General features: G+C 48.0%; 1 protein-coding gene across 1 annotated transcript in view; it reads left to right on the top strand.

Moving 5' to 3' along the window:
* DNAAF9 (dynein axonemal assembly factor 9) overlaps window positions 1-23918 on the top strand; it is an 81377-nt gene extending 57459 nt beyond the window's left edge. Inside the window, exons 22-37 of the mRNA XM_053402100.1 lie at window positions 427-573; window positions 2152-2240; window positions 4168-4266; window positions 5165-5282; window positions 5600-5688; window positions 7366-7524; window positions 9372-9497; window positions 9964-10001; window positions 10501-10636; window positions 11221-11307; window positions 13690-13796; window positions 14929-15003; window positions 16141-16352; window positions 20076-20141; window positions 21546-21639; window positions 23498-23918. Coding sequence (XP_053258075.1) covers window positions 427-573; window positions 2152-2240; window positions 4168-4266; window positions 5165-5282; window positions 5600-5688; window positions 7366-7524; window positions 9372-9497; window positions 9964-10001; window positions 10501-10636; window positions 11221-11307; window positions 13690-13796; window positions 14929-15003; window positions 16141-16352; window positions 20076-20141; window positions 21546-21639; window positions 23498-23610 — 1755 coding nt within the window. The 3' untranslated portion in view covers window positions 23611-23918. The remainder of the gene's footprint in view (window positions 1-426; window positions 574-2151; window positions 2241-4167; window positions 4267-5164; window positions 5283-5599; window positions 5689-7365; window positions 7525-9371; window positions 9498-9963; window positions 10002-10500; window positions 10637-11220; window positions 11308-13689; window positions 13797-14928; window positions 15004-16140; window positions 16353-20075; window positions 20142-21545; window positions 21640-23497) is intronic.
* Window positions 23919-25434: the final 1516 nt, after the last annotated feature.

Here is a 25434-nt window from a genome sequence, read left to right as displayed (position 1 = left end):
AAAGCAGTCATAAGCTCCCAGTCAGTTTCACTTTGGTTCAGTGTATGTTGGTTTTTCTTCTTGACCAGGTTCAGACGTAGGTAAAGGTAAAATGGGCTGGTGGCAACTAAATGGAGGGCTTACCTTCCCATGCCTCTCCCCCAGCAGGGAGCTAATCCAGGATCAGGCCATTCAATCTTGCATGGAATCAAATGCTGTACTGTGACGTCCCTTTTAAACAGAGGTAGATAGTAGTGTTGCATTCTTGTACAAACGGCTCTTTCTAACCAACTGTTTTCAAACCTTGGAAGTATGTGCAAAAGGATGTCCATGATGTCAGGTTTTTATGCATGGCGGACGTCCTTCGTGGTGGGCAGGGGCTCTTGGACAGCCAGTTTCCCACCCACCTCCTTTCAGAAGTGGTTTTCTCCCTGTCCTGTTCCCTAGGACTCCACGAGTGTTGTTGCCGCTCTCCTTATCGACTACAAGAGCTCCCTGCTTGCTCACCTGCCGGTCCAGCTCCACACTCCAGGCAACTCTCTGATGATCGCGCTTTTCCCAAAGTCAAAGCTTTATAAAGCTTTCTACTCACAGGTGACATGAACAAGAGATCGGTCTAGAAGTTAAAAAATGCCCTTGCGGTTGCTTTCCCCAGGTCAGGAAGGCTCAGGGGGGAGGGATGAAGCCATCGGAACCTCTGCCCCTTCCTGCCTCTCAGCCGGGCCCTGATCCGAGCAGGTGTTTCCATGTACATCCCCTTTCTCCCAAGTAACCTCACAGAGAGCTATCCATGGATTTTGGCAGCTGCGGCTCTGAAGTTCTTTCCTGGCTTTCCACCTGCTCTGCTCCTGTGGCCCTGTGGGTGATGGGAGTGGTCCGAGAGGCAGCCAGGAATATGGGCAGTTGGCATGGGGACTTCCAATTTTGGGGTTGGCATATCCAGATCCAATGGCTTGAGGGTAACCAACGTGGTGCTCTCTCTCAAGATGTTGCTGGATTCCATCTTCCATCAGTGAGCAGCCAAAGGTGATGGAAGTTGTTGTGTCTGACACCATCTGAAAGGCTACCACTGCAATTCCTCTTCAGGGTCACAGTGAAAATGCATCTTCTCCACTGTGCAGACCTCACGTTTGAGGTCTGGGCAGGGCTGAACCCTGGGACTTGGCTTGGTCGAAATTTGGTCTGGTTTACTCTGACACAAGTGAGCGGTGAACCTTCTTTGCCACTGCTGTTTGCCTTCTCTGTTGTTGACTGTCTTTTGAAGTCACACAAGATACTGTGTTCACTGATGGATGAACGTGTAAGTAATAATTTGCACAAGTGAAAGGGTCAAACATCACTGACAGCGTATTCACATTGTCTTCAGAGCGATGGCTTTTCAGTGGAGGCAAAAATCATAAAATTGTTGAGCGGTAAACTGTGTGGTGAGAGAGTAGTGTTTGTGTGTTTTTTTGTGTATGTGTGTGTTGTGTGTGTGAGAGAGAGAATCTGCCTTTGGCTCTATGGAGAAGAGGCAATGTTTTGTATTAATAGAGTTTTGTTAAACAAAACGCATGACAAATACAGAATAAAAACGGGTAATGAGTCAATTGAAGTAAAATCAGCTTTTAAAATATCTTGGGAGTTACTAATCCACCAAAGCCTGAACTCCAAAGGGAAGTTGGTTAATATAGTACAGATTGTGCCATTTGTTTGTTGAGGGACGGTAACTCCGCCCAAAAAAGCATATCTTGATGAGCATGAGCCATGCTGACACATTAACCTTCTTCTCCAGAGTAATGATTTAACTGCTGTTGATTACTGGTAGAGGAAAAGCAAAGCATAATCTCATTAATGCCGACATGAAAAATAGCTCATTTTCCTCCTTATTAAATAAACCATTTAAAGCTCTGCAGCTCTGTTCAGTTTCCATCTCTTAGTGTTAGCATTTATTACCATGGATGACAGCAGGCTCCAGTTGTTCTGGGAAGCCCAGTTCGGTTTTTAAACGCCTTCCGCAGAGAGGATTCCTAATTACAGATGTTAATAACTAGTAGTACCCCAGGAATCCTCCTGGGTTAGCCGTCGGTGGCGCTTCACCGTCCAAAACAAATACCACCTCATAACTCCTCTGCAACTATTAAATGCAGCATTAAACTGTGTAATTTGAATGTTTTGTATTCTTCCTTGTAGGTTTGCTCTGCCTGGCAACAGCGGGGGAATTCGGGAGTAACCTTGAAGATGACCCAGGATGGCTGCCTGCCTGTAGAACAGGAGAAATTGTGAGCAGATGGCTCTTCCCCCCTCTATAGAATGGCATGGAACAGGGGGGAGCCGCAAGAAAACAGGGCAGGGTGGAGTGCTCCTGTCCCAGGAGGCTTGCCTGCCAGCCATGCCCTTTTCGAGGAAGTTCCATTCCATCCCATCTCCCCGCTCAGCTTTTCCATTTTTCACCAGTCAGCCAGCATTCAGTGAGCACATTTAGCCCCTGTTGAGCTCAGCCACCACTCGTCCCTGCCCCCAAGGATTTTACATTCATCTGCAAACCTTAGGGTTTCCTCCTGTCCCTGCTCATTCCTCCCCCTTGTGTGCAAATGGTGCTGTTTTGGCAAGATAAGGATCCATACTAGAGAGCACATTCACTCATAATGTATCTGTAGAAGGTTCTGTGTGCTGTGGAGGCCAACCATGTGTGTTTCACGCTGACGCAAACTAAATATCGAGCCATTTTCTGGATTGCTTGGTGTGTGCAGTTGCTTATTCCTCTCCTGTCCCCTGATCCATTGCATTTATTCTCTTGTGGAGTTAGCATTACCAGCTTATATTAGTAGAGGTCCCTCTGGCCTCCTTTGAGGCCACTGGCCTCAAAGCTGGTGGGTCAGGACCCGCAAGAAAGTCTCCCTGCAGCCTAAGGTGAGTCGCAAGAGTGCCAAAGCCATTTTCCTTTTTGCGTGGGTTTCTTTTTAAACAGGAGCACAGATGCAGAGAGAGAGAGAAAGACAGGTAACAGTGGAGGAGAGTCACTCAATAGTTTAATAGGAGCCCATTTATAGGTTCATCTTCTCTAAGCTGCCCCTGCCCCAATTCCCTCTTCTGTTAAAAGCTCTTAAAATTTCAGAGCTCTGCTGCCCTTTGCCATTCAGTCACCCTAAAAAGAAGGGGGGGACGAGTGTGTGCACAGCAGATTTATACTGTACCGTCCACATAGGAGATACAGTGGAGAATCATAGAATCATAGAGTTGGAAGAGACCACAAGGGCCATCGAGTCCAACCCCCTGCCAAGCAGGAAACACCATCAGAGCACTCCTGACATATGGTTGTCAAGCCTCTGCTTAAAGACCTCCAAAGAAGGAGACTCCACCACACTCCTTGGCAGCAAATTCCACTGTCGAACAGCTCTTACTGTCAGGAAGTTCTTCCTAATGTTTAGGTGGAATCTTCTTTCTTGTAGTTTGGATCCATTGCTCCGTGTCCGCTTCTCTGGAGCAGCAGAAAACAACCTTTCTCCCTCCTCTCTGTGACATCCTTTTATATATTTGAACATGGCTATCATATCACCCCTTAACCTCCTCTTCTCCAGGCTAAACATGCCCAGCTCCCTTAGCCGTTCCTCATAAGGCATCATTTCCAGGCCTTTGACCATTTTGGTTGCCCTCCTCTGGACACGTTCCAGTTCCAGAAAATTACAGGCTTCCAGTAGGAAGCTCCTAGGCTTGCACTGATTGGAAACACAGCAGGATTTCCACTCCTGAAATTCTGCATGGACAAGCAGTGTTGAGGGGGAGTTGCATCTTTCCACCCAGTGCCATCACGAGCACAAATCATCTTGCGTGTAGAATGCAGAGGGTACCTGGAGGTGTTCTTGGTCACAGCCTGGCCTGAGTGGTCGCTCCAGCAGAGCCACAGCTGTCTTTTGGCAAGAGGGAGGGAAGACGTGAAAAGGAGAACACTATAGGAGGGAGAGAGGCTGAAGAGAGAGCGATTATATTACCTGGACACAATGCAGAAGCAAAGGTCTCTTGTACAAAGCTGCATTGAATGAGTGGCGTATTTCACTCCCCTGCCAGACATTCCTTGGCCTCATGTTGAAAGGTGAGTTTGAGGTGTGGTGGTTTAGCTTTGCAGCAATGCGTGTTGACTAGAAGGAAACGGAGACAGCATTTTCCTACGGCCAGATCCTTCCTTCTAAATGTTTGTCCTTGTTCCAGGCATACCAGCATGCAGAAGCTTTTCACCGTCTTGTCCTGTCCCCCTGGAGAAAGATGGAGCCAGCTGAGAATATCGGTCAGCCTCCCAGATCTGGACAGGTGAGATTTCTCAAAAGTAGCCTTTGCGTGGCGAGTTCCCGCCTCCCCCCGGTGGAAATAAAGACACATGACACAAATATTTAGGTTAATGGGCAAAAAATGGCCACAACTTTATTGGTTACAGGAATGAGCGGTATTGGCTTAGGCATTGGTCCTATCGACTAGCCGGCTTCAGCCCGATTGCTTGAAGACCGGGAAGGGTTAACCACCAGTAGGGGGAGTCCTGCTGATGCACATCAACTAGGAACTCCCCCGGGGTCACCGCTCGGAGGCGTGCCTTAGGCCCTCACCTCCATAGGCTTCGGACAGGGCCACGCCCCCCAGAATTCTTTATCAATATTCGGGGGAGCTGAGGCAGCAAAAGAGGGAGATCCCCGGCCACGTCAGTGTGATATCGCACAATTGGCTGGCCAGGGGATGACGCAGCCGGGGATCCCCTCAATTGCATGGAGGCTGAGAGCCAGCCCCCACGCACGTGGAGAGGGCGTGAAGCCCGCAACCCCACCTCCTCTTGAGTTCAGAAGTGGTTTTGTGCTGACCAAAGGACAAGTTATCCCATGGAATCCCAGTTGTTTGTCAGCTGGGCACATGTCTCTCCAACTCTGGGTGGGAATCGGGTCTTGTAATTCTTAAGCCACAAATTGGCTGGTTTCAAAATTAATGGGGGAATGTGCTTCGAGAAACCCAAGATAACAGGCGGGGTGTGTGGAGAAAGGGAGGCTGGTACGCATAAGCGCACGGCTTATACTTGGTCCAAAAAACTAAGGTTTATTGGACTGAGATGATTCCATATAAATTGGGCCTTTGCTGGATTCTCGGCATCTCTGTGGGCTCAATGGCATCTGTGCAGGCCTCCGGGGATTCCTCTTGAAAAGTAAGCTGTCTTCTTCCTTCAAAGATTTCTACAGCACTTTACGGTCAGCAGCGTAAGCCGTGAGCCAGTGATGAGAGCCCATTTGCCAACGTTGCTGCAGCAGTCCAAAGCACTTCCTGACAACGAGGCGGAGAATGATAAGGTAAGACAGCTAATCTGAGACTTGCGACATTTCTTAAAGGTACTCTGTTTGCATTACAGTGTTTTTATTTCATTTTCCTCTAGTGTAACCCATCTTGGCAACCTGATTGCAAGGGGTTTTACGTACTTGTCTGCCATTTTTTTTAAAAAAACTTCTTTTCAAATTTGGCTTTCCTGCCCTTAAAATAGCCTCTTGTCTTGCAATCATAACATACGCACATGATTACTTCGTCCTGCCCACAGAACCCTTTTAAGCCCCTTCAAAAACTAGCAGTGCAGTAACAATGGCAATGATTTAACTAGTTCTTCTTCTTTGAGGTGGTGATCACCATCTTAACCGGCCTCCCGGGATGTCGTTCGAGTGATCTCTCTTCTTTCCTGGTCACTTTTAACAAAGAATATGGAAGGTTAGTTGCGATTTATTTAGTTGCTGTTTTCCTCCTCCTCTTTTTTAAAAATAGTGGTGGTTGATGGGAAAGGATGTCCTGCTGAAGCTGTTCATAGGAGAGCAATTAGTGGTCAGAACCTTTTCCAAGTATGACCCTCCTTCTCCTTTGAGGCCTCTGCCTTGGAGCCTGGTTCTACTGAGGTGCTCGAATGGTCTTTACGACTAGCTCCCATCAGCCCCACGGTTCCAGCAGGGGTCTTTCCCTGCCCTCCCAGGAGATGCTTGGGATGGATCCTGTGGTAACTGAGCTGTGGCCTTTTACCAAGGGCGACTCCCAGGGTGGTTCCCCCCCCCCCGTCCTGAATCAGACAGAGCAGAGGTGGGTGGGAAGTATTATTACTTATCACCACGTATTCTCTAAAGGCATTTTTTTACCACCTCCTATGTTAAGTCTTGGGACGCAGGTCTTGCCGATCAGAAGGTCGGCGGTTCGAATCCCCGTGACGGGGTGAGCTCCTGTTGCTTGGTCCCAGCTCCTGCCAACCTAGCAGTTCCTTATTTTTTTGAATCCAGTTAAGCCTGCTTTGCCAAAACTGAGGTCAGCTTGTTTGCTGTGGTTTGGATCTCAGCTTGGCAAGAATGAAGAAGAGCCCTGAGTCACCCAGGACCAGTGGAAAAAAACACAGCTAAGCTCCCACTACCACCACCAACATAATTTCAGGAGGCAGTGACTCAGCAGTTGCTGCCCAGGGCATTCCTAACTGCCCCTCTCATCCTTATTTAGTTCTTAACGTTTACATACCGCTTGCCTGTAAAAAAAACCCAATGCCCTCAAAGCGGTTTACAAAAAAAGGTAAGACAACATAGTCCACCCGTCCTCAGTTTTGTACTGCAATCCAATTCCCTGCTCCCAACCGGATGCCCACTAATTTCTTTTTAAAATGGAGGCGGGTGGCGCTTTGGGTTAAACCACAGAGTCTAGGGCTTGCCGATCAGAAGGTCGGTGGTTCGAATCCCCCCGACGGGGTGAGCTCCCGTTGCTCAGTCCCTGCTCCTGCCAACCTAGCAGTTCGAAAGCACGTCAAAGTGCAAGTAGATAAATAGGTACCACTCCGGCAGGAAGGCAAACGGCGTTTCCGTGCGCTGCTCTGGTTCATCAGAAGCGACTTAGTCCTGCTGGCCACATGACCCGGAAGCTGTACGCCAGCTCCCTCGGCCAGTAAAGCGAGATGAGTGCCGCAACCCCAGAGTCGGTCACGACTGGACCTAATGGTCAGGGGTCCCTTTACCTTATGTTAAGTCTCAAGGCGGTGTACAACATTATTAAATTGCAGGAAGAAAGGGCAGGTGAAAAAAACTATGGCAAAATAAGGTAATGATGATAACGTACAGTGGTACCTTGGGTTACAAACTTAATTCGATCTGGAGGTCCGTTCTTAACCCAAAACCGTTCTTAACCTGAGGCGTGCTTTTGGTAACGGGGCCTTCCGCCAGCGCACGATTTCCGTTCTCATCCTGGGGCAAGGTTCGCAACCCGAGGTACTGCTTCCGGGTTAGCGGAGTTTGTAGTCCGAAATGTTTGTAACCCGAAGCTTTTGTAACCTGAGATACCACTGTACTAATGATAATGTGGTGCTGCGGACGGTGTTGAGAATGAAGCAGGCAGCATTGTTCTGACTTCGTTATGTTCTTTTAGGTGGCTTGTTTATCGCCAGACCATGGACAGCCCTGAATGTTTCAGCGCAGCTCATTTCCAACGGTTCCTGGCAAGCGTCCTTGAACCCCAGCACAGCCGAAGTGCCCGTCTCTCGGCTTACAGTAGGAAGAAAGTGAGGCTGCTGGTGGTTCTGCAAGGGTAAGAGACTGCTTCTAGATTTGCGTGAGCTTTTAGCAGTCTGCCATCTTCATGTTGCCGCTTTGAGATGCATTTGACCTCAGATCTGTAAAGTGGGAGGTGGGTTTAGGTAGAATGGGATCTTCTGGTAGATCTCTGGATGATGTGCTGATAACAGTTTCTGGCTCCCACTTGTCTTACAGTGGCAGCAACTGAAAGTCACCTCTCCCACCCCACACAAAACCAGGATTGCTGAAAAATGATTGCTTGGAGCGGGGAACCAGGAGTGGATTTTTTCTGTGAAAGATCCTGATCACAGATACCTTCACTCTGAGGCATTCCTCTTGTTTAATTCTTAGTGTATGTCCACCCAGCTGAGATACTCTTTCGGCTGGTGGATCTTAGGATTCTAGTTTTGTTTTTTTAATTTTAAAAAAGTGAAGTAATTCCCACAAGCCTGAAGCCTGCTTACCCCTGCAGAGAATGGTAGCAATACTCGAACAAACTATTCAAAAGTATAGCCAACATCTTGTAGGCAAAGGACACCTACACCCCCCCCCACACACACAAAAAGAGAGGCACTTGATGGACTTTTCTCCTTGATATAAAGGGATGCTTTTAGAGTGTTCAGAAGCCTTTTGCTTTGGTACATGGCTACATGTTCCAGAAAAATCCAAAATAACACACATGAATGCAGGTGAACGCGCACACTTTATCCAAGCATAAGTTTGGAGCGAGAGAGACTGTTTTTGTAACTTTTAAATAGCCCCAAGATAGCAAGTAGAAAGGCCTTCGTTGTCTTCCTTCCTGCCTAAAAGCTCCCACGCAGCACATTTTATCGGACTGGGTGGCAGGAGCAGCCTTGGCAAGCATTGTTTTGGTCTTGATTCTCAAAGCATCATGAAATCGCTCTCCAAGGGAAGTGCTGCTGAGCTGAGGGGAGTTATGGACCCAACACAGAAGCCCTTTACAATAATGCACCAAGGCATTTCTATTAAGAAATGTCGGAAGTGAGGTCAAGTATACTTTGCCCGCCAAGGCAGAACAAGGGATGGCAAGAAGCCTTTGAAAAAGCTGTTTGCAGCAGATCAGATCGTCACCCTTGGCATTTTGAGAAAGAGATGAACACAATGGAAACCAGGGTTGGGGGGGGGGGACACAAACCAATTGGTGCACGACCTCTTGTCCTTTTCATTGCTGTCTCTCTTTGCCTGCATCTCCTCTCTTTGCCTGCATCTCGAGAATGATGCTCTTAAGACCCCTGTTGGCTGGAGTCAAGGGTCTCTCTAAGCCAGAATCCTGCTCTCTGCCAGCTGCCTAAGGCGGTGGCAGATGTCCCTGCTGTGTGTTCCCTGCTGCGCACCTGATGTTCAGATGTGTATGGCAGTCACCCCCCAGCAGAACCAGGTACCCTCTAAATGCTCCACACTACAACTCCCATCACCTCTTAACCTGCGCAGCTGGAGGTTCCTCTTCGATACGCTGCAGGGGGTGTCTTTTTGTGAATGACTGTGGGAAGGGAGAGATGCCCTTGCGCAAATCACAAGAGATTAATTAATTTTATAATGAATGATTTTAGAGTGTTGTTTGTGTTGTACCTTTGTATTGTTTTATTGTTGTTAGCCGCCCTGAGCCCAGCTTCGGCTGGGGAGGGCGGGATATAAATAAAATTTATTATTATTATTACTATTATTAAGAGCCATTTTACCTCCCTGCCCCGGGACTTGGATAAGAAGTGCTTTCTCAGAATTGAAGCTCATTGCGCCATTCACGTATACCCACGGTCTCTTTCCACCTAGGCTGGCAGCAGCCATAGTCCTTGTGCTTCCCCGTCGCGTCACAACCCTTTGCTTTCGCTCCATCTGCAGATACACAGACGTGATTGACGTTGTGCAGGCCCTCCAGACTCACCCAGACGCTGACGTGAAGGCTGCTTTCGTCATTGGAGCCATCAGTACTTGCGTCGAGCCGCTGAGTTGCTACATGGAACACAGGTATCCCTTTGCAAGCCCCTGTATCATAGCTGTCAACGTTTCCCCCTTTTTAAGGGAAATTCCCTTATTCCAAATAGGATTCCTCACAAGAAAAGGGAAAAGTTGACAGCTATGCCCTGCATGTATGGCAAGGACATCTCTTCCACCATGTACCTGCACGTTGTCATGCCAGCCACCTTAGAAGCCACAGATTTCTGTAGCCAGGGAAGCCGCACCTTGCGAGCTTTCCTAGATGAGACCAGAAAGGTCGCAGCATGTCTTATCCGGAGAAATGTCTTGGCTGAAAGGATCTTCTCTGGGAAGTTATCTTGCCTGAGCGCTGTGATCAGTTGAGGTAGATAACCTTATGCTTGAGGAACCAGTGATCTTCCTGAGGGTGTGGTAGCTTCAGGGGGCTTGGAAGACTAGCAGATGACATCTGCCTGTCTCCCTAATGCTAAGACGTGTGTGCATTTGTATTTTACAGGCTTCTTTTCCCCAAGTTCCTGGACCAGTGCTCACAAGGTAAATGCTCTGTATGCAAAAGTAAGATGCACATTTCCTTTCAGGAATGAAGCCGTAAGCCTTTAAGGCGTCCTGTGGAGACTGCTGCTGTACGGGATGGTGTTGGCCAGCCATATATCTGGCTAGCGGACGGCAAGAATTAGGATGCAGCAGGAGACCAGGCGCTGAAAACTTAGTAGCAAACTGCAACGTAGAGAACCACTTGCAGAAGTGTCTGGTAGCTCAAGAAAAGCTTTAAAAAGTGGGTCCTGATGGACGAGAGGGTGACAGCCTGACAAGCAGACTCTTCTGACAAGCAAGCAGGAGAGCTGGATTGCTGTGTGACAGCAGTTTCAGGGAGGAGCATTGAGCTGACCTTTAAATACCCACAACAGAGTCTTGTCCTTTTACTGAATGCCTTGGCTTGCCACCTTTGTGCTCTGATCTCCCAAGAGCACCCAGTGGCTGGTGAAGACATTCCCTAAGACAGCTGACCCTGTTTGCTTTCTTTCCCCCCCAGGTTTGGTGAGCAACGTGGTCTTCACAAGCCATACAGCCGAGCAGAGACACCCACTCCTTGTTCAGCTCCAGAACCTCATCCGAGCCGCGAACCCCACCGTTTCGTTCATCCTGGCAGAAAACGGGGTCGTGACCAGGTAAGCCTGGATGTTTCCACCTGCCCTCTGCGGCACGTGGGCCACAGAAGTGGAGAGAAATGCCAGTCCTTTTTGGGCGCTTTGCACAGGAATGAAGCAGATGTGAGAACTCTCAGTTGCCTGGGCTGCCATTTTGCAGCCGAGACGCCTCCGCTGCTGGCGGCAAGCTGGCATTTTCCATATCCTCCTCCGTTGCTGCTCTCCAACCAGATGTTCCCAGACTATGACTCACTGAGAGTTTTAAATCCTTGTTTACATTACATTAACAGGGCCGCAAGCTACACTCAAGCTCCCTTTCGGAGGGTTGTGGGAAAACGGGTTTGAAATGCTTTGGATCTTGAAAAAGAAAATGGTTCTTAGGGGTTTGAAGACAATTTTTTGCATCAGGAAGACTAGAAGCCAAAAAGCACCTGCCGTTACATTAAAATGGCAAGCCAGAAAAGCCGCCCCCCCCGGTTGATCTGACTCACCTGGTGGGTAGGATGCAGGTTTAAATCCTGACGGTTGCCTCTGCTTCTGGGCAAGTGCTCTGTAAAGGTGATTCCCCCCCTCTGTAAACGAAACCTCACTCTCTCTCCTGCTAGGAATGAAGACATCGAACTAATCCTATCTGAAAACAGTTTCTCAGCTCCACAGATGCTGACGACTCGCTACTTAACATACCCTGGCTGGCAAGTATCTCCTTTTGGTAAAAAACGTTTCAAGTGCAATATCCTTTAATAAACATGAGCATTATAAAGCACTACTAGATTTATTTTCCCCTCCGTTTAATCTGCCCAGATAAATCACTTCGGTAATGAAATGCTGCAATTAGTTTCTTAGAGAAATCCATTCAGTTGTCTTGTTGCTCTCCTGCTCCATTTTCTAATTAAAAGATGGCTGTCCGAACTGGAGAGCACTGGAGAGATTTCACCAGACAGGGATGGAACCTCTGAAAGGTCTCCTAGTCCATCTCTTTTCAGTGTTGCCAGTGCGGTTTTTGCTGTTTGGGCAACAAAAGGGAGTTGAACACTTGGAAACCAGTTTGCAGTTGGGAGGCAGTCATGAGCTAAGAGGGAAATAAAAGGGTTTTTTGTGGGGCGTTCCTTACAGATGCATTGCAAGAAGCCAAATATCTTGGACATCATATCGCTTATTTCCCCCTCTTGATCTCCTGTTTGAATGCAGCGCCTTGTATTTAAATACCTCCAATACTCAAATTCACCTAGAATCAAGAGTCAGAAGGGACCCTGAGGGTCATCAAATCCTTTGCAGTTGTTGTTGTTGTTGTTTAGTCGTTTAGTCGTGTCCGACTCTTTGTGACCCCATGGACCAGAGCACGCCAGGCACCTCTGTCCTCCACTACCTCCCGCAGTTTGGTCAAACTCATGCTGGTAACCTCGAAAACACTATCCAACCATCTTGTCCTCTGTCGCCCCCTTCTCTTTGTGCCCTCCATCTTTCCCAGCATCAGTGTCTTCTCCAGGGAGTCTTCTCTTCTCATGAGGTGGCCAAAGTACTGGAGCCTCAGCTTCAGGATCTGTCCTTCCTGTGAGCACTCAGGGCTGATTTCCTTAAGAATGGATGCGTTTGATCTTCTTGCAGTCCATGGGACTCTCAAGAGTCTTCTCCAGCACCATAATTCAAAAGCATCAATTCTTCGGGGATCAGCCTTCTTTATGGTCCAGCTCTCACTTCCATACATCACTACTGGGAAAACCATGGCTTTAACTATACGGACCTTTGTTGGCAAGGTGACGTCTCTACTTCTGAGGGTCATTGCAGTAATCTCAGCTAAAGCGTCCATGGCAGATGGCCATCCAACCTCTGCCTAGAAACCTCCAACGAAGGAGAGTCCAGAACCTCCCGAGGGAGTCCACATACAGGCATCACTTGTATGTTGCAATGAGAGGAATGATGCACATATTTATGCTCTTCACATTTGAACTCTTTGCCATTCCAGTGTTAGGTTTTTAACCCACTCCGTGAACATACGTGAACATTAGGGCTGGTGGTTCCCCACCCTTGCTTTAACTGAAAATGCCAAAGATCTAATCCAGGACTTTCCATGCGCAGGTCATGTGCTCTTCTATGAAACTTTGACCCTCCCTCCAGCACATGCAGTGGAACCTCTACTTACGGACATAATCCGTTCCAGAGGTCCGGCCGCTGGTCAAAACGGGATGCTAGAAGAGGCGTCTTGTGCGCATGCACATTTGGTGGTGGCACACTTCTGTGCTTGCGCAGATGGCGGCAGCTGCTTCTGCGCATGCGCAGACGGCAGAAGCCACTTCCGCACATGCACGAATCGTGGCAAACCTGATGTTTATTTCCCGGTTTGCCGCAGACGCAACTTGGAACATCCGCAAGACGAGGCGTATGTAAGTCGAGGTTCCACTGTACATTCATGCTTTTGCTGGAGAAAGCAAGCAATCTAAGAAGCATGCATTGCTGTGTCATCCCGGACTAGCTGTGGCACTTTGAATCATAGATTCATAGCGTTGGAAAGGATCACGAGGATCTCCAACCCCCTCCAATGCAGGGGTCTTTTGCCCAACATGTGGCTCGAACCCACAACCCGGAGATTCGGAGTCTCATGCTCTGCTGACTGAGCCCTAACCACAGTCTGGTTGGCCACCTTCTTTTGTCTTGAATACAATATTTTTTTCAGTGCCACTAAAAATGTTTGTGACTCTCAAACTTCAAGGAAGCCAAAATCCTGAATGATTTTACTATTTTGAATCCTGCTCCTCATTCAAGTTCTGGAGAGGGATGTGTGTGTGTGTGTGTGTGTGTGTGTGTTTTTTCCCCTTCCCTATAAACCTTCCTGCAACACCCCAGGCTCCTTCCTCCCATTTACCTGCTCTCTTGCTGTTTTCTGTCTTTGCAACCTTTGCCATCACTATTGCTGCATAGTAAAAGGAGTCTGTGGGTGCCTGTTAAGAAGAGGTCTGCTTCATGACCTGATCCTCATCCGACAGCGGGTTGCAAGAGCTTTGGGACCGGACCAAAGTTGGAAAATTGACTCACTGACATGATTCCTTTCTTCTTCTCCTCCTCCTCCTCCTCTTCAGGTACGAGGGCAAATTCTGTGCAGGTTCCACCTTTCCCCCGATGGTTCAGATCTGTGTGTGGTTTAACCGTCCTTTGGAGAAAACACGATTTGTGGCCAAGTGTAAAGGTAAAAAGCAATTGAATGCAGAGATTAATTTTAGTGTGGCGTTTTCTCCCTGAAATTGCTAGCAAATGACATTTGTGGCCAGAATCCCCCCCCCAACTTTACAGTTGATTTTAGGTGTCATGAAATTTAATGGCTATTTTTTATTACCTTATTTTTAATGACCCGGGTGTTGTCTTGAGTGCAAAAATATATTGACCCAGCTGAGGGTCCTGTGCACCTTGATTTGGGGAAAGGGTCCTCTTTGCTTCCTCACCACCTGCTGCCAGGTGTCCTGGGCTGCCCTTGCCCCATGCCACCCCACCAGCGCCCAGCATAGCCAGCAAAAACTTCACATCCTTGCACCTGTTCATCGTTTCCACAAGCAGAAGCCTGAAAATCTGCAACTGCAAACCTTCCTGCTGTGTCATGTGCTCAAAGCCAATTATGTATGTCAAGGAAAGGGATGCCTTGGTGTTTGGTTTTTCTTTTGCCCAAATTCAGTTTAGCACGCACATTTCTGCGATTAGGTACAAACATTTCCTGAGCATTTAAAAAAAATTGCTCCCTTAACCATGAGGGCTAGAAACCCTTTTAAGCCAAAAATGAGATTTGAGGGAGCTTCAGTTGCCACACCACCAGGTCCCAGATTTTGGCATGAAATCTCAAGCCCAGTAGTTTGTATGTATTACAACACACATCCTTGTATCATTTTATATATCAGAATCTCTGCCTAGCAATTACATGTATTAAATCTCTGCTTTGCTCATGTTACCTTGCTCACGTAGAAGACGCTTGCTTTAAAAGGGGATTGTTTTTAAAAAGCGAAACCTTCTTGTTTCCTGAATGTTTAATGCAGGCTTTGCCAATGTTGCCCTTGGCCTGATAGTAATTGCACTCCAAAACGTCTAGAGAGCAGTATATGGTCAAGGACTGCCTTAATGTTTGCGGCATGCTGGGTGCTCAATAAAGGGTTACGCTAAAGCTATGCAGGTGTCTTATTTCTCCCATACATATTTTCTAGCCTCCATGGAATTAATTCTAGGGTGAAATAGGCCCTGCAAATGCTTTTCATTTCCCATTGCACCCCCTCTTTAGTCAAGAAAGATTAAGTAACTTGGCAGCGTTTTCTCTGTGTCTTTCTGTTTTCAAACAGCCCTGAAGTCCTCCAAAAAGTCAAGTCCTTTCTCCGGAAACGTGTACCACATTTTGGGGAAAGTTAAGTTTTCAGGTAACAGGCGAGTGATCGGTCGCCATTTATCTCCTTAGGGAATGCTATGGGTGGGATCCTTTGCTGCCAACCTCCCCCCAAACTCCGCTCACGGATGCTCCTGCTGCAGGATGGGTGGGGTGGGGGGCTGAGGGGGTTTCTGCCAATTCCCTTTTCCTCCTGCAGCCTCTTATGCCTCCCCCTTGCCCAAAGAAACAGGCTCCAAAGTGGGGTGCTTCCAAACAGCAGAGGACGTGATGATGGGAACTGCAAGGGGGGGAACTGAAGGTCACCCCCCCTCCAGTTTCCGTATCACTGGGAGCCTCCTTTGGATTGGGATCCTTTCCTTTTACAGGAGGAGTCCTTTCATTCACTTCCAAGCTTTTATATCGGCTTTTACAGCATTGTTTTGAAGTTCCTTGGACTGAAACTCCCCTGGAAGGCGGGGGAGATCTGTCTTCCTCTCTCTCTCTCTTTACTTATTTATTTTATTGTGCTGTGGAAGAAGTTTGTTTCATTAGATTGTTGACGGAATTAATACCCTGCCCCCCGTTTTTTTGCTTTTTTTTCTTAGTAGAAAAAAGTAGTGTTTTGCATTTTGTGTAAAGTATATTGGGACGCGGGTGGTGCTGTGGTCTAAACCACTGAGCCTAGGGCTTGCCGATCAGAAGGTCGGCGGTTCGAATCCCCACAACGGGGTGAGCTCCCGTTGCTCGGTCCCTGCTCCTGCCCACCTAGCAGTTCGAAAGCACATCAAAGTGCAAGTAGATGAATAGGTACCGCTCCGGTGGGAAGGTAAACGGCGTTTCCATGCGCTGCCCTGGTTCACCAGAAGCGGCTTAGTCATACTGGCCACATGACCCGGAAGCTGTACACTGGCTCCCTCGGCCAGGAAAGCGAGATGAGCGCGCAACCCCAGAGTCGTCCGCGACCAGACCTAACGGTCAGGGGTCCCTTTACCTTTACCTTTTATGAAGTCATAATGCCTGCTAGCATTATTTATATACATAAATATTAAAGTGAGGCAGGGAGTTCAGTAAATCGAAATTGTGCCGACTGAGACGTGGAACTCGCTAGGGAGCAATTCGCCCACCGTTCCTCTCTAAATGAAATGGGGGTGCTTAAGGAATAACACGCCCTCCTGCTCTTCTGCACCAGATTCAGATCGGACAATAGAGGTCTGCCACAACACCTCGTCCAACTCCTTAAGCCTGGTGCCTGTTCAGGAGGGGCCAACCCCTTTCCCTCCTCCTGATTCAAGAAACGATAGCCGGGATCACAGCGGGCCACAGGAGTGCTTCCTGGTCTTCGTCGGCTGCTCCCTCAAGGAGGACGACATCAAGGACTGGCTGAGGCAAACTGCAAAGCAGGTGGGTGGCCTTCTCCTTTTGGGAGAAAATTCCCTTTTGGGGGTCCAGCAACAGAGGCTCACATCTAACTTCCAATTAGTCAGACTTCATTAAGTAATGCATTACCAGACAAAGTCTCAAAGAGTCTCTGAGGACGTTTCCATCAGCACACAGCCTTTATAACAGCGTTTCTCAAGCTTGGGTCCCCAGGTGCAGCTGGACTACAGCTCCCCTCACCCCTAGCTAGTAAGACCAGTGGTCAGGGATGATCACCTGGCCCTGCACATGAAGAGGCATGTGTGAAGCGTGGCCTGCTCCCTGGGGCACCTGGCTAGGATGTGGCAGGGTGAAGAAGAGAGGGATGGAACAGGAGAACGGGGCAGGGATGCAGAGAGACTCTGAACTCTCTGAAGGGATGGAATATTTTCTTATTGGACAAAGAAATAAACAACTACAGTGGTACCTTGGGTTACATATGCTTCAGGTTACATACACTTCAGTTTACAGACTCTGCTAACTCAGAATATGACATTTAGAAGACATCTGAAGGCAGCCCTGTTTTGGGAAGTTTTTAATGACTGATGTTTTAATATAGAGTGGTACCTCTGGTTACGAACTTAATTTGTTCCAGAGGTCCGTTCTTAACCTGAAACTGTTCTTAACCTGAAGCACCACTTTAGCTAATGGGGCCTCCCGCTGCTGCCACACGATCTTTGTTCTCATCTTGAAGCAAAGTTCTTAACCCGAGGTACTACTTCCGGGTTAGCAGTGTTTGTAACCTGAGGTGTTTGTAACCCGAGGTACCACTGTATTTTTAATCTTTTGTTGGGAGCCGCCCAGAGTGGCTGGGGAAGCCCAGCCAGATGGGCAGGGTAGAAATAATAAATTGTTGTTGCTGTTGTTATTTCTGGAGTTGTAGTCCAACAAAAACTGGGAAACCAAGGTTGAGAAACACTGCTATGTAGGAAATATTTGTCACATTGGCTGCTTGTTCTCCAGCCAGCTACCTTCTGCCATCCCAGCACCTTGACATCTCTCACCCAGTCATAGTCCTTGGGAACTTTTACTCAACCCAGGTTTCTTGCCATTTGGCTCTTGCCAGTTTTGTTGTCGGGCTTCCATGGCACTCGCCTCTCTGATTATGGGCTTGGCAGGATTTTTACCCAGGCCTGAGATGCTGCGGTGACCCTGCTCACCAGTGAAGGACTGTCAGCAGCAGAGTCACGACAGCTGAAATAGAACCTGCATGCTCAGAGGCAGTGTGCAGACGAGTGCCAGTTGCTGGCTAACAAGCAGCTTGGGAGAGCCTGTTGCCTTTGTGCTCTGCTTGTGAAGAGACCGTGTGATCCGCCAGTGGTCATGTGGACTTTTGCTCGGTCTGGCAGGGCTTAAGTGCAACAGTCTGCAATCCATCTGCTTTTCTTTGCATTTGAACTTAATACAGTGTACGCACTGAATTGGAAGCACTTCTCTGTTATCATTATTTAATACATTTATATACCACCTTTATTTCCCAAAGATCTCAAGGCGGTGTACATGGTTCTCCTCCTCCTCCTCAACAACCCTGTGAGGGAGGTTAGGCTAAGAGATGGTGACTGATTCCAACGTCACCCAGTGAGCTTCAGGGCTGAGTCAGGATTCAAACCCTGATCTCCCAAGTCCTAGTCTGACACTCTAACCCAGGGGTCAGCAAACTTTTTCAGCAGGGGGCCTCTCCACTGTCCCTCAGACCTTGTGGTGGGCCAGACTATATCTTTTTTTGGGGGGAAGAACGAATTCCTATGCCCCACAAATAACCCAGAGATGCATTTTAAATAAAAGGACACATCCTACTCTTGTAAAAAGATGCTGATTCCCATGGGCCGGATTTAGAAGGCGATTGGGCCGGATCCGGCCCCCAGGCCTTAGTTTGCCTACCCATGCTCTAACCATTACGCCACACTGTCTCAGAGATGTTCGTGTTAGATTTCCAGCCTTGGAGCATTGAAATACTGGAAGATTTGTTTGTGTAGCACCGTCTGATTGCCAGGTTCTGGTAACCATAGATTCCTCTCCAATTCCACTTGCCGTTCTGATACACAAACAGAGGAGTGGGTGGGATCAAAGCGCAAGGGCTTCAAAGCACAATGCCTTCCTCCTGTTTTGTGGATTAGTTCCACAGCTGGGTTTCTTCCCCCTTCCCCCCACCCTTACACACACACACACACACACACAGTTATGTATCTACCCAATTTGCATATAAAAGATAAAACACCCTTAGAAGCTTGACATTTTAAAAATTCATAAACAGCATTTGTAACAAGATCGCAATCCAGCAGCTGTGATTCAGATAATTAATGTTTGTCAATTCTGCATATCGCATGGAAATGAATATCTGCAACCTTAATCAAGTTAAAAGCGGGATTGCTCTGCCCTCGATGTATGTCAGGTCTTTATTTTTTAAAAATAAAATCTTTTGAGAGTTTGCTGCATTAGGACACACTGTGTACAGTACAGCGGTACCTCGGGTTACATACGCTTCAGGTTACATACGCTTCAGGTTACAGACTCCGCTAACCCAGAAGTAGTACCTTGGGTTAAGAACTTTGCTTCAGGATGAGAACAGAAATCGTGCTCTGGCGGCGCGGCGGCAGCAGGAGGCCCCATTAGCTAAAGTGGTGCTTCAGGTTAAGAACAGTTTCAGGTTAAGAACGGACCTCCGGAATGAATTAATTACTTAACCCGAGGTACCACTGTAATTTTCTTAAGCTAGTTCATAGATTGCATTTGAGCTATTCTAAGGGATTCTGGTCACATCTGCAGCATACATTTAAAGCACTCTTACGGCACTTCGACAATCATGCCTCTCCGCCCCCAAAAGAATCCTGGGAACTGTAGTTCTTTAAGGATGCCGACTTCCCAGCGCCTCTAGCGAAGTGCAGCTCCCAGGATTCTGCACGGCTGCCCAAGAGTGCTTTAAATAAGTGTTGTGTTTGTGACCTCGGTTTGTGACCTCGGTTCAGTCGGCCCAAATGGTTTACGGTTCTAGGGTGTCCTTGGGTTTTTATAACTGCTCAGTCCTGAAGCGCTGGGTGCTGCACCCGGCCTTGTTTTCTCCATCCGCAAAACGTGAACGAGGACACTGTGGTGGCTGTTATTTGTACGTAAAGGCTGCAAACCTACACAGAAGAGCCTTTGGGCTGAGCAGGGCTCCAGTGTGCCCAGCATCGCAGTGTCGGAGAGCTATATAAATATTCACAGCGATGAGGAACTGTGTGGCTTCTTTGAAATGATGGTCTTGTGAGAAGCAAGATGAAAGAGTAGGCTCTCCAGACAACATGTGAAGGGGGTGTTCCTGATAATCCTGTGGACAACAAGTATACCTGACTGGAAAGCCTTCTCACATAGCCCAGGGAGCATCACCCAGCTTGCTCTGGTCTACCTGATCTCTCCCAGTTGTCATTCCAAGTCTTTTCCTGTCAGCTCTTTGCCCTGTGTGTTTGCAGCCTTAGCAGTTTCCCTTTGGCCGTGTTCGAAGCACACTTCCCTTGCCTTCCTCTAAGGCAGGGTTCCCCGAACTAGGGTCTCTAGCTTGTTTTTGTTGGACCACAACTCCCATCATCCCTAGCTAGCAGGACCCCAGTGGTCAGGGATAATGGGAACTGTAGTCCAACAAACATCTGGGAAACCCTGCTCTGATAATGTCACACTGTCACGTTCAGAAGCAGTGAACTGGACTTTTGTGGTGTCTTTATCCAAACACAGAAACCGCAGAGGAAGGCTCTGAAAACCCGGGGCATGCTGACCTCGCAGGAGATCAAGAACATCCATGTAAGTCAAAGCCAAATATGCCTTTCCTATTCATTTTTTAATTAGTTTTTTAACTTATCATTTTCAAATAATTAAACATGCTTTTACATCTTAATCAATTTTTTGGACTTCCATCAATCACATCTGAAAATTTTCCAATCTAATCACTTAATATACATTTCTGACTTTCATTATTACCTTTAAATCTTATAACTAATCTCTCTTCTTTCTCTATTTTGCAATATTTCATATATTTTACCTTACAAAACTTCTTGTAGTCCTACTAGCGTAATTTGTTGATTACAATCGCTCTTCAAATAGTTCGTATATTTTTTTCCAATCTTCCGCAAATCTCTGGTCCCGCAGGTTTCGAATCCTTCCTGTCATTTTATCTAATTCTGCGTAGTCCATTAATTTTGTCTGCTATTCTTCTTTCATCGGGATTTATTCTTGCTTCCATTTCTGGGCTATGCTATCAATACTCTTGCCGCTGTTGTTGCATATAAGAACAATTTAACATCTTGTCTATTAATATCCTCGCCTATAATACCAAGTAAAAATGCTTCTGGTTTTTTTAAGAATGTATATTTCAACATCTTTTTCATCTCATTGTATATCATTTCCCAGAATTTTTTTTACTACGCCTTTCCTATTCAAGGGCAGGGGGCAACCTTAGCTCAGTGGGCAGGACTTTAGCGGAGACTCCTGCATTTCAGGGGGTTGGACTAGATGGCCTTTGGGTTCCCTCCCAACTCTACAATTCTATGATTCTATGACTAATGAGGGGACAAGAGAAGGCTGCCTTTTACCACCAGTCGACCCAAGGCAGCCTTATAGTCCCTCCACTGAAGCAGCGATTCCTGTAACTGCCTATTAATATTATTATTACATTGATATCCCAACCTACCTCCAAGGAGATCTGTGGCCTGCACAGATCTTTCCCCTCCCCAGCTTCATCTTCAACAGCCCTGTGAGGTAGGCTAGGCCGAGAAGCAGCGACTGGCCCGAGAATACCTAGTGAGCCTCCTGGCCGAGTGGGGATTCGAACCCTGGTCTCCCAAGCCCGAAGCCTACGCTCTAACCACTGTGCCACATTGCCTGCTCTTTAAACACAGAGGGTGGTGTTCAGGTTTACGCTAAAACCAATGGACCTCCTTTAGTCACATTCCTTAATTTCAGCGGGCCTACTCAGGGCAGGATACCACCCGGAAGAAACAGAGAGCCCCGTGTATAGAAAGCGAAGCTATTTTTAGCCTCTGCGAAAGATTTCCTTCCTTGAGCATAGCTGCTTAGCTGTGCACATTTTTCCTCTCGCCGGGGACTCGCCCCGTCAGCAGTTCTGACAAACAACTCCTGAAATATGACTGTGCGTTCTTGCGAGCTCAGAGAGCGGCTCTTGAGTGATTGCTTTGCCTTCCAACACAGGTGAAACGCCACTTGGATCCTCTTCCAGCTGGCTACTTCTACAACGGGACGCAGTTTGTGAATTTCTTTGGCGACAAGTTGGATTACCATCCATGTATCCTTTTTTAAAAAAAGCAAAAGAAAAGCATGCGTCTGTGCACTCTGCAGCCTGCTCAGCTCTTCAGACCCTTTGGAGCCATATTGTACCAGTAAACCTTTGGACTGTGTCTAAAAGCAACTGGGCAACAGCAGGCAGCTTCCTAGGTAAAGGGACCCCTGACCATTAGGTCCAGTCGTGGCCAACTCTGGGGTTGCAGCGCTCATCTTGCTTTACTGGCTGAGGGAGCCGGCGTACAGCTTCCGGGTCATGTGGCCAGCATGTCTAAGCCGCTTCTGGCGAACCAGAGCAGCGCACGGAAACGCTGTTTACCTTCCTGCCGAAGTGGTACCTATTTATCTACTTGCACTTTGACATGCTTTCGAACTGCTAGGTTGGCAGGAGCAAGGACTTAGCAACCGGAGCTCACACCATCGCGGGGATTCGAACTGCCGACCTTCTGATCGGCAAGTCCTAGGCTCTGTGGTTTAACCCACAGCGCCACCTGCATCCCAGGCAGCTTCCTAGGGTGGCACAAAGTGGAGGCAGGTGTGCAGAAGACCCCAAATACTTGCATTCGATCTCCTCTGTGGTGCTGAGCTCTGGGTCCTTGCTTTCAGCAGACTGTTTCATTACAGAAAAGAAAGCCTAGTTTGCTTGTGACAAACTCAAACGTGGGCTGTAAGCCGAGGTGAGGGATTTCTCTCCAGGCTGAGGGCCGCTTTGCCGTGTGTGCAATCATCTGAGGGCCACGTCCCGGTGGGAGGGAGGGCTAGAAGCAAAATTAGGCAGGGCAATAACGAACGCACAGTTTTGCTTTCTACGCTAACTTGCACACGGGAAACACACCCCTCTCCATCCCCCATCCAGGCCAAGCACGAGGCATCATCAGAGTCCAAGAACACCTCCCAGCCTGGCAGAAACAGCTTAAGGAGTGAAGCAAGGCTTCTGGGGGGGGGTGGCAGCCTGGGGAAGAGTTCTGAGGGCCGGGCGGATAGGCCTGGAGGGCCACATTCTGCTGCCAGCCCAGAGCCCCACTGTGGACCTTCCAGCAAGACTTTACAACTTCTGACTTGATAGCTTGGTTGGTTAGAGCATTGTGCTGATAATGCCAAGGTTGCAGGTTCGATCCCCGGATGGGACAGCTGCCTATTCCAGAATTGCAGGGGGTTGGACTAGATGATCCGCAGGGTCCCTTCCAACTCTGCAGTTCTGTGATTCGGTGACTTCAGATCAGATTTTAGCAGGCCTTTTCGATCAGATAAGAGTATCACTATATGGCACAGTATATGGGAAGCTGCCTTATACACACTATTTGCTTCCTCTGCCTGGGATTGCCTCCTCCTGAGGAAGCCTGTGCGGTTCCATCCATATGCTCTTGAACTGCCTGCATGGCCAATAATAATAATAGATGCTGGGGAGTCTTAGTTGGACAACCAACATGTTGGTTTCCCCCCAGTCTACTCTTATCTGGCAGCATATTTCCTCCAGGGTCTCAGGCAGATTGAGAGAGAAAGAAGAGAGAGTGTGTCCTTTCCCCTCCCTTCTGCAAACTGGTGTTTTTAAGTGGATACAAACCAGCAGCCTTCCACAGTGGATCCAGCAAGTGAGCCGCGCCACTGAGCAGAAGGTGGCGAAAGCAGATCCAAGTGCCCTCCAGCGCTTGTGGGCCACTTTGCAACTCTAGATCTTCTTAGCAAGGACTGTAGGAAAAAATTCCAGTGGATTGGGTCCCATGCTAAAACAGGGGGTGGGTGGTTGGGCGGGCGGTGTCACACTTCTGACCATCCTTCAGGAGCTGCTGTGTATTTTTAAAGCCCCCACCTTAAATGGCTTCTGGCAGGATTTCTTTTCCTTAATAGCCGATTCACCCCAGTGATGGATCAGTTCATGAACGACTACCTGGAGGAGGCGAACCGTGAGATTGAAGAATACAACCGAGAGCTGGAGGAACTGGAGTACCACGACCTCTTTGAGCAGAAGACCTAAGCGAGACCCGCCTGTGCCAAGGCACAAAACCCTTGATGAGATTGGGGCAAAACGTCAGTGGCCAAGAAACGCTTTTTGTCCTTGCTGGCTAACAGGAAAATGAAATCACCCGTTTTTCAACTATTCTTCTAATATTTAGCTTCCATTCATGTAAAGTTGGCCTTTTTTCTTTTCTTTTTTAAGAAATGCTGATGCGTTTCCACGTTAATGTTGAGCTCTTGGTCCTTGAATTCTCTTTGGCTTACAGTGGAAAGGAGATGTGTGGCTTGCTTCTTGTTTTAAATTACAAAGCTGCATTTCCTAGTTTATGAAGCTGGTCCTGACCGTAGTTTTCTGACGTCCCACAATTGCCCCTGTCCAAATTGCCCCTGTGGTGTTCCTAAAGCGAGAAATGGGGGAACACGTGAGTTCTTGAGGGCTTCTCTTAACCAGCATAGTGGTTTTTGGGGTGTTCCTAGAGCGAGAAATGGGGGAACACGTGAGTTCTTGAGGGCTTCTCTTAACCAACATGGTGGTTTTTGGGGTGTTCCTAAAGCGAGAAATGGGGGAACACATAAGCTCTTGAGGGCTTCTCTTAACCAACATGGTGGTTTTTGGGGTGTTCCTAAAGCGAGAAATGGGGGAACACGTGAGCTCTTGAAGACTTCTCTTAACCAACATGGTGGTTTTTGGGGTGTTCCTAAAGCGAGAAATGGGGGAACATGTAAGATCTTGAGAGCTTCTCTGAACCAGCATGGTGGTTTTTGGGGTGTTCCTAAAGCGAGAAATGGGGGAACACGTGAGTTCTTGAGAGCTTCTCTTAACCAACATGGTGGTTTTTGGGGTGTTCCTAAAGCGAGAAATGGGGGAACACATAAGCTCTTGAGGGCTTCTCTTAACCAGCATGGTGGTTTTTGGGGTGTTCCTAAAGCGAGAAATGGGGGAACACGTGAGCTCTTGAGGGCTTCTCTTAACCAGCATGGTGGTTTTTGGGGTGTTCCTAAAGCGAGAAATGGGGGAACACAAATGCTAAAGTGAAAGTTGGTGTCACACTTGCAGTTTCTGTGACTGTACCCTTGCTGTAAAACAGAACGTCTGTGCTTCCGTTTGGTACATTAACAGCAACGTGTCAGTTTGTTCCAGGCTGAAGTAAGAGCCACAGTTACTTCTTGAGTGTTAAAGAGTTCTACTTGAGTATTAAGAGCATGCCTTTAAGAGTGTTTCCAGTAAGTGCCCAAAGATGCACATCTTTGCAGCGTTGGGAAAGTTGCAGAGCATTCAGGGCCAGCTTGGATAAATTGCATACCGCTTTTGGGCAGGTTGGGACTGTTACCGGTTAGATGCATTGGCTGTCGTGTTGGCACGGCTTCTGTGTGTGCGCTGGAGTCAGACCCCATGTCTTGAGTCTTCTGTGGGCTCATTACTGTGTGGTTCTGGCCTGTCCAAATTACTCCTGTGTAGACCCAGCGCATGCACGAAAGACGGGCCTGGAGGTACAAACCCCACAATCTGGCCACCCAGTGACGGTTTGCATGGGTGTCCTCTGCGGAGTCCAAACCACACGAAAGCAGTTGCTTGGTGGTTTTCGCGGCTGCCGTGGCCTCCTGAGAATTGAAGGCTGAAGGGCAGGACGCAATATGTGCATCTTGGTAGCTGGAGCGATTCAAAGACCCGCCTCCTGAGAGGCGCTTCTAAAACTCAAGTAGAAAAGCAAGCGTGTCAAATCAACCTGCTTTATCCATCGGAAATAATAGGAAAACGGCTGGACTCCAAAAGCTGAGCCGGCCTGCGGCTTCCTGTAAAAACTTGATGCAAATTCTTAATCTCCAGTAGATGATAAAGAGA

Source organism: Podarcis raffonei, chromosome 9 (genome assembly GCF_027172205.1).
Source record: "Podarcis raffonei isolate rPodRaf1 chromosome 9, rPodRaf1.pri, whole genome shotgun sequence".
NCBI lineage: Eukaryota > Metazoa > Chordata > Lepidosauria > Squamata > Lacertidae > Podarcis > Podarcis raffonei.
This window is presented reverse-complemented; position numbering and strand designations above follow the sequence as displayed.